At 43.6% G+C, this 8,232-nt stretch overlaps 1 protein-coding gene across 1 annotated transcript; it reads right to left on the bottom strand.

Annotated features, from left to right (window-relative positions):
* Nucleotides 1–2,020: 2,020 nt before the first annotated feature.
* On the bottom strand, nucleotides 2,021–7,135 carry LOC126418614 (cuticle protein 9.5-like). The gene is made up of 2 exons (XM_050085453.1): nucleotides 6,986–7,135; nucleotides 2,021–2,458 (listed from the first exon to the last, which is right to left on the bottom strand). The coding sequence occupies exons 1-2, from the start codon at nucleotides 6,992–6,994 to the stop codon at nucleotides 2,147–2,149; spliced, it is 321 nt and encodes a 106-aa protein (XP_049941410.1). The 5' UTR covers nucleotides 6,995–7,135; the 3' UTR covers nucleotides 2,021–2,146.
* Between the last annotated feature and the right edge of the window lie 1,097 nt (nucleotides 7,136–8,232).

Raw genomic sequence — 8,232 nt, 5'->3', positions numbered from 1 at the left:
AGTCTTATCTCTTGAACGATGTGTCTTATAGCGTGTTTAATATCTTCTGAAATATGATACTATGCTGGTTCTTACACCCACAGTGATTGGTGCCTGAAGGTAAAGGATATGTGTATCAACTTCGGGTGAAATCGATGCAGTGTTTCAGGAGGAAACATGGAACATACATACATACACACTTACATGCATCCATTTTTATAAAAGGTACTGCTGTTTGAAACGTTAGATATAAGGTATGTGGCTAGCTGCGTATTATAAAATATGTACAAGAAGTAAGAGGAAACAGTAAGACTTCAGCATCAAGAACGAAGTGCCACGATGTAGCTAGATTCAGTCTCTCTTCTCTACTGTTGACTCCATATATCCATGAAGTAATGATAGAAATAAGTGAGCTACAAATTCAGGATGAAAGATTTGCAGATGACTTTCCTATCATCTGCGAAAGAGAACAAGATTTACAAGATCTTTCTATCAAGTGAACAGTGTGATAAATACAGATTATAGATTTTAGATCAAACTAAAAATTCACTTGTATGGGGGGTAACACAAATGAAACCAACCGTAAACTATGTAAGAAACTGATATTCGCAAAGTAAATCATGTTAAGGAACTCTGGTAGTCTGGAAGTAAAAAGACACATGACAGACGAATACCGCAACATCTGTGGTGTGCTACTGAAGTATGTATCGATGAGGTAAGGTATGGGTATGTTCTCCAAAGAATATGCTAAGAAATATTTGAAGAATATTGACAAGCAGAAGAGATAAGATCGTATGATGTGTTTAACCCTAAACTCACGAGGTCTGGTCTCTCATACCACATCAGAATTTTCTAAGTCGCTCTTGTAGGTTAGTTTTGGTGGAATGGTTTTATGCACCAACTACATTCCTTTAATCACAAACCCTACAAATTATTACTCTCAGTTGCGTTACCGCCTTATTTGACTGTTACTCACATCTGTTGCTCATATGTGATGGGGTCTCCTAGATCGCGCTTCGTGTTTTCCTCAGTTCAGTATAAAATACGTTAGCAAGAATCTGACAGATTTACGCACTTGGTGAATATTTTAGTCACTGTTTGGAGAATGATGTCAGTCACATAGAACAAGAAGTAAACAAAGAGAATAAAGGTTTTTCAATAGCCAGTGATCAGAATTCTGCTAGCGAACAAGTGACTGTTTAGAGGAAGAACTTCAGGACAATAGTGATGAGCACCTTTCTGCTTCTTCAACAAAATAATCACAGTGTTAGTTAAAATTAAATGTGTTCTGAATGGTGGTAAAGAACGATGTAGATCGCAGTACTGATTATTAATTTTGCAGCCTTTCTTTCTCTGGCTATCGAGTTCAGTTTCTGTATGCAAGTTTAAACCTAGGAAATTACTTTTACTTTCTAAATTTGCTTTCTCCAGGGATACCATAATTTTTCAGAACGTAAAATTCAGTTCTCTAACTGTTCGTTTATGTGTACTATTGAAAAAGCTCCACAAAAGTATGTGATTTTTGCGTGATACAAATATAAAATTCTGCTGGCTTTATTTCATGCAATAACATCAACAAGGAGAATTTAAACAACACTTATATTTGTAACCATAAACGTTATGCAACAAAAATTAAGTTTTCAAATTATTTTCATGTTAAAACTTGGTTTGAAGCTAGGGGTATCAGAGACGACACCTCACAGCTTACGTTACTGAAAAGTCACCTCGTGAGTTAAGGGTTAAAGATATCACACAACCATTTCCATTGTATTAGATGGAAGCACGGAGGGTAAAAATTGTAGGGGAAGACAGGGATTAGAGTACATACCACAAAATATTTTAGGATTGTGTGCAAGTCCTACTGTGAGACGAAGAGGCTGGGACATGAGATGAATTTGTGTGGAGAGGGTAGTGCCACATTAAGTCAGTCAAGAAACTGACGACCCAAACATAAATCCGGCATATAATTAATGTTACAGTGTAAAAACAAAACTTAATTCAGCATGTACAATTAAGTGTGATACATGGGGAAAAAGACGTGAATACAAAATACTTTATTATAGTGACACTGAGAAAAGATTTATTCACCAAATTTGGACATACACAGTCATTCATGGATCAGCGAAAGACGTAGTGAAATTGTTCAGGTAATCTGTGAACTGGAAGCTCAGGCGGTGGGATAGTAAGGGTAGGACCCACCTACAGTGGGGGCAGCGTTGGCAGGGTGGACGCCACGAACGATTCCAGAGGAGTAGACACTGGGGACGATCCCTGAGGTGTAGACGTGCGAGCCCACACTGCCTGGGTACACCCCAGGCACGACGCGGCCTCCCACCACGTGTTCTGACTGCACCACAGGCTGGTACTGCACCCCAGGTTGGAGTGGTTGGTACTGGGGCTGCTGGTAGATGCTGGTGCCAGCTGGTACTGTAGTCGCGCTGGCGACGGCCACAACTCCCAGGATCACCGCAACAAACATCTGAGGGAGAGACGAGAGAGAGAACGTAGTAGTTTTGATAATTACTTTTCTCTTTAAAGACACATAGCCCTGCATTTCATCTAAAGGTTTACTAACATTCTGTAAGATGAAACTTCCTGGCAGATTATACCTGTGTGCCGGACCGAGACTCGAACTAGGGACCTTTGCCATTCGCGGGCAAGTGTTCTACCATCTGAGCTACCCAAGCACGACTCACGCCCCTTCCTCACAGCTTTACTTCTGCCAGTAACTCCTCTCCTACCTTCCAAACTTTACAGAAGCTCTCCTGCAAACCTTGCAGAACTAGCACTCCTGAAATAAAGGATGTTGCGGAGACATGGCTTAGCCACAGCCTGGGGGATGTTTCCGGAATGAAATTTTCACTCTGCAGCGGAGTGTGCGCTGATATGAAACTTCCTGGCCGATTAAAACTATGTGCCGGACCAAGACTCGAACTCGGGACCTTTGCTTTTCGCGGGCAAGTGCTCTACCAGCTGAGCTACCCAAGCACGACTCACGCCCCGTCCTCACAGCTTTATCTCTGCCAGTACCTCGTCTCCTACCTTCCAAACTTTACAGAAGCTCACCTGCGAACCTTGCAGAACTAGCACTCCTGAAAGGAAGGGGATTGCGGAGACATGGCTTAGCCATGTAAGGTGTTTACAGAAATATGATTTTACTTTTCCTATAACTAATTCTTCTACACAGGTTGCAAAGTTACACGGGATAGCAGCATTAAAGGCGATGTCACAAATGATGAACAGGAAAACAAGCACGCTGAAGAGGAGGAATTAAATAAATAGGTTGAGAGAGTACGAGGTGTTACCTTAGTGATTTCAAAATCGAGTCAGATTTGCAAAGAACCTGCCAGTGTGAATCCATTTAACCATGTGATGCTCTACTTCGTCTGGGCGGGATATATGTTCTAATTCTATCGGGAAGGGCGTCATAAACTCATTGTATCCTGCCCTGAAACAATCTGGCGTACTGTTGTAGCTACTCGTCATTGGTATCCTGGGTATTGTCACAGACTGACATCAGGCTTCATAACTGAGGATCTTGCTGGCCACGGTAGTACGTCAACACCACATATATATTTCAAAGAGTCATGTGCCGTATGTGGACGAGCACTGACCTGTTGAAAATAGTACTGCAACGTGATGACGCAGGATGTCTGAGGCGTACCGTAACAGTTTCCTGAATCACTAACAGGCATGATTTCGTGTCATACATGATGCCCACAGCTCTTCACCGTGACATCAGGCCTAACATTGCTGTGCACCTCCAAAACATAGGGAACATGAGACTTCTCGCAAGATCTTGAGACTTCTCTCAGGTCGCTGTCATACTCACTGACGATAGTCGTCCAAGGTAGTGCACAATCACGACTCATCGCTGAAATGTAATACTTCCCGCTTACAGTACCACTCAACATGCAGCATTCTGTGTTGCGGCGTCAACAGCAGCCTACCCATGAGACGCCCAGCGGCTGCTGTCTCCGACCAATAGTGTGAGATTACACAGAACGTGGCAGGACGTCCATTAGTTGTTCTCGGATGGTGGAGGCAGACGTGAAGGGGTTACGAAGTTCTTAACACACTACACAATGGTGTTCGTGCGGTAGTCAGACGCGGTCTGGTACACTGAAGACGCATATGTCCGTTCTCACCATTCCATGGCGACCAGCATCAGGCTACTGTCACATCCGAACGTCCTTCAATTTAAGATATTACACGATCTGGCCAACCGACCATACAGAGGCCCAGTATGAAGTAGTTTTCAAACTCTGTTAGCCTTCGTCATAAAAGTTTTCTGGATATGGTGCAGCGTCATATTGTATAAAACTGCTGCTGGAGAAAACTAACGTTGCAGCTGCCTCTTGACCAGTAGACCCAGAAGAAGGCCGCTGCAACCGTGGCCGAAACGTTGGTTTTCTCCAGCATTGGTTTTATACAGTATGATTCGGTACCATACCCAGAAAACTTTTATGTCGACCTGCCTACGCAATTATATCTGTCAGCCTTCGCAGTGATTACTCAACACCTCACGCTGTTCTCGTCTCTTATACCGCCTGTCATGCTTCGTAAAAACTTTAAACATGAACGTCACTAACAAACTCTGGTGGACGTTCTACATGTCTCAGAGAAGTGCAATCTAATCATTTGCATACTCGCTATTTGCGTGCATGTATGCATCCCACGAGGTCTTTTGCATACTTCAGTTTTTTATAAGGCTGCATATAGCCTAGCAAATATATGTAGCCTTATTACAAACTGCCGGCCGTTGTGGCCGAGCGATTCTAGGCGCCTCAGTCCGGAACCGCGCGACTGCTACGGTCACAGGTTCGGATCCTGCCTAGGGCGTGGATGAGTTTGATGCCCTTAAGTTAGTTAGGTTTAAGTAGTTCTAAGTTCTAGGGGACTGATGACCTCAGCTGTTATGTCCCATAGTGCTCAGAGCCATTTGAAGCATTTGTTACAAACAAGCTGCAGGGCGAACAGCTCCTGGTGGCTTTAATAGAAGACCACGCTGTGGCTCACTACTCATCGTGTGTGACTGCCGAGTGGAGAACTACGGTAAGACTTCCAAGAGACTTGTCGTTTTTCTTGGTGGGAAGACTGGGATAGGGTGCACTCAACTTTGTGGATCCAACTGAGGAGTCATTTGAGTGAGAAGTAGCGGATCCAGCGTCTGGGAAGCTGACAACGACCGGGAGAGCGGTGTTCTGACCCCACGTCTCATCCATGCCGCATCCCTCTGGCATCCGTATGATGCCATAGACGGAGAACGGGTCTGCTTTCGGTTGAAACTGAATGGCCAAAACGGGCCAGTAGGCAAAGCTTATCATGGTCCATCAGTATTCGTGGATCCAGTAAAACGTGTCTTCTGCTGAAACTAACATGAGCTGTTAACTCTGTCATATCTTTTTATCAATTAACTGTGTATTTATGTGAATTTAATCTTACAGTTTCCCCTGTGGCCGAATTAAGCTCTGGCAGTTGCTAGGCAGTGCACATGATACCATTTACGATGTGGCCAGTTAGAAGTAAGATTTTTGATTATGGGGTAGTCCTGAACATGGTTGGAATAATGATCAGTTTTTATATATCTTGAAAGTCTTACTTTATTTTACAAAATGGTAAACAAACGAAATGGTAGCTGTGGATGTCTTCTTGGTATCAGAAGTCGATTGACGCAGTTGAATATTGCTTTCTTCAACACACGAGATCTGCTCGTTTCAGGTAAGATGTCGAGTTGCACAGAAAGAGAAACTCCTCAACGTGTACATCTGAAGCACTGTCTTACTGAACGTGAAATGAAATTCACCGGAAATCCAAGGAGGAAGAAACTTTTGTCATCTTGACTTTAAACTCAAACTCACTTTTTATGAAATTATTTCAAAAAATTGTTTCATGTTTTCGTTTGTATTTGAAGTTCATGGCGGCAAATGTTGAAAAACACTGCCGTGTAGAACTGAACGAGCAGAAATAAAAAAATAGCGAAACTAACCACCACACAGAGATCAGTATAAAGATACAGCTCCCTACTGGTTAGTCAGCACTTGTCACAAAGAATTTTTTTTATGTATCCCGATACATGCAGATGAAACAGTACCGGAACAGTACATGTAGAAAGAGGACGGAAGCTGTCAGAACATGACGTGCAGTAGATTTCTGAGGCCTGCATTACTGGAATTCTTAGATAATGCACTGGATGTACTGAATAGAGGTGGAAAGAATTTGTAAAGCGAGATGAAGCGTTAAATACACTAAGTTACCTGAAATACATGCAGCTCCCTGCAGCTATACAGAGATGAATCGACTAGTACAAAAAAAAAAAAAATGGTTCAAATGGCTCTGAGCACTATGGAACTTAACTAATGAGGTCATCAGTCCCCTACAACTCAGAACTACTTAAACCTAACTAACCTAAGGACATCACACACATCCATGCCCGAGGCATGATTCGAACCTGCGACTGTAGCGGTCGCAGCTGTTCCAGAATGTGGCGCCTAGAACCGCTCGGCCACTCTGGCAGGCGACTAGTACAGGACAGACTAATGTAGAGAGGTGCATCAAGCCAGTCTTTGGACTGAAGTGAACAACAGCGACAACAACGTGAGCGCTGGTGAACTAGTTCTATCCGAATACTGAGAAAAAATTGAGAGTCGAGCATCTTTAGTGCTGGACTCTTTGTGTGTTTGATTTCTGGGTGCGCTAACCAATAGTGAATATTCGACACAGAAAGTAGAACAATAACAATACGACTGCGATTAGTACACAGTATAAGCAACTTAGTAAATAGTTTTCTTAATCTCTAAAGTCTTGATGCAGTCGATATGTGGATCTCAGAATGCAACCATCCCGCAATTCTCATTAGTAGAAACTTTAACCTTAGTAACTGATAGAATCAGTCTATTAGTTCAATTGATACTTGGCAGTGATATGTGTATTAGTTAACCTCCTTCAATTATAGTTCATAGTTCAACAGAAATTTTATTCCCTAAGAAGTGGAGTGCAGACTTACGGCGTTCATAATGAGAGGATGAGGAGCTGCGAAGACGAGGTCTGTGCTGGAGTCTGGTGGGTGACTGCGTCTTCCTCTGGAGGCGTCTGCTCTTTTATACTTTCGCGCTTGCAGTACCTCAAACCGGAGGTAATGCCCAACTGTAGCACCGGCGGCAACGGCCGTTGGTTTGGAGGGGGGCGGTTGATCAGGCAGGTCCTTACTGTAACGACGCTGAGGTGCGGGTTGCCTCCCGCTGCGCCGCATAAACCAGTTCTGGTGTTACTGGACCAGGACGACGCGAATAGTAGCAAGCTGACAGCGGCATTATTTAGTGGCGCCAGATGTTCCTTTCGCGCGTGACTATAGGATGGCGCGACTGAAAGTGGTGGCAAAGTGGGTACCCAATAAGATATCTACTGGCTGTTACTACAAGAGTCCTTCAAATGATACCCAGAATGACGTCCGAGACCGTGAAAATGCTTTATTGAGGAACGAACATTACAGCAGGCCCATTTCAAGGTAAAGGACATGCGAGAGAGCTGTTCAGGCGACAGTCACACCAAGACACAGGTTTTCTGTAAATTTTGTGGTGAATGAGTGAGGTCGATGATGGTGCCGCTCTTTCGCAGCGCCACGCAACGCTTTTGTAGGAGGCCCAGTGCAAGGGAAGAGATATGCCAGAGAGCTGCCAAATAATCATTCCCACTGCTCGGGCAACAGTCTCACAAAGGTATAAGTTTTCTGTAAATTTTGGGAGTGAATGAGTCAGGTCAACGATGGAGCTGCTCTTTCGCCGCATCACGCAACTTCCGAACGCAAGTTGAGTGCTGAGCTTTCGACGACGTTTTTAAAGTTGTAGTTTACTGAGAAAATAAGTACAGATGTAAGATAATGGGAAACGTTCCGTCGATGTAGCAGACGCAGCTGAAGCTCGACTGGGCGAGATTGCAAAAGCAAGTCGGCTGTGTCCTTTCAGAGTGACGATCCCGATATTCGCCTTAACGAATTAGGAAAAATCACGACAGTACAAAATGCTTTAGGATACTAGTACGGTCCGGTAGTTTGAACAGTACGTCAACTCAAGTCAGCGTCACTGCAGGGGAGAAGACTTTTATCTCAAAACACTATTGAGAAAGTTTAGAGTCAGCATTTGTGTAAGACTGCAGAACGATACTGGTACCACTAACAAACAGCTCCCTTAAGAACTGTGAAATACTGATAAGGGATATCTAGGTTCGTACAGAACCGAACAGTTGATTCTCCCT

The sequence above is a fragment of the Schistocerca serialis genome, chromosome 9 (genome assembly GCF_023864345.2).
Source record: "Schistocerca serialis cubense isolate TAMUIC-IGC-003099 chromosome 9, iqSchSeri2.2, whole genome shotgun sequence".
Classification (NCBI taxonomy): Eukaryota; Metazoa; Arthropoda; class Insecta; order Orthoptera; family Acrididae; genus Schistocerca; species Schistocerca serialis.
The sequence above is the reverse complement of the archived record's forward strand: the minus strand, read 5'-3'. Positions and strand labels throughout refer to the sequence as shown.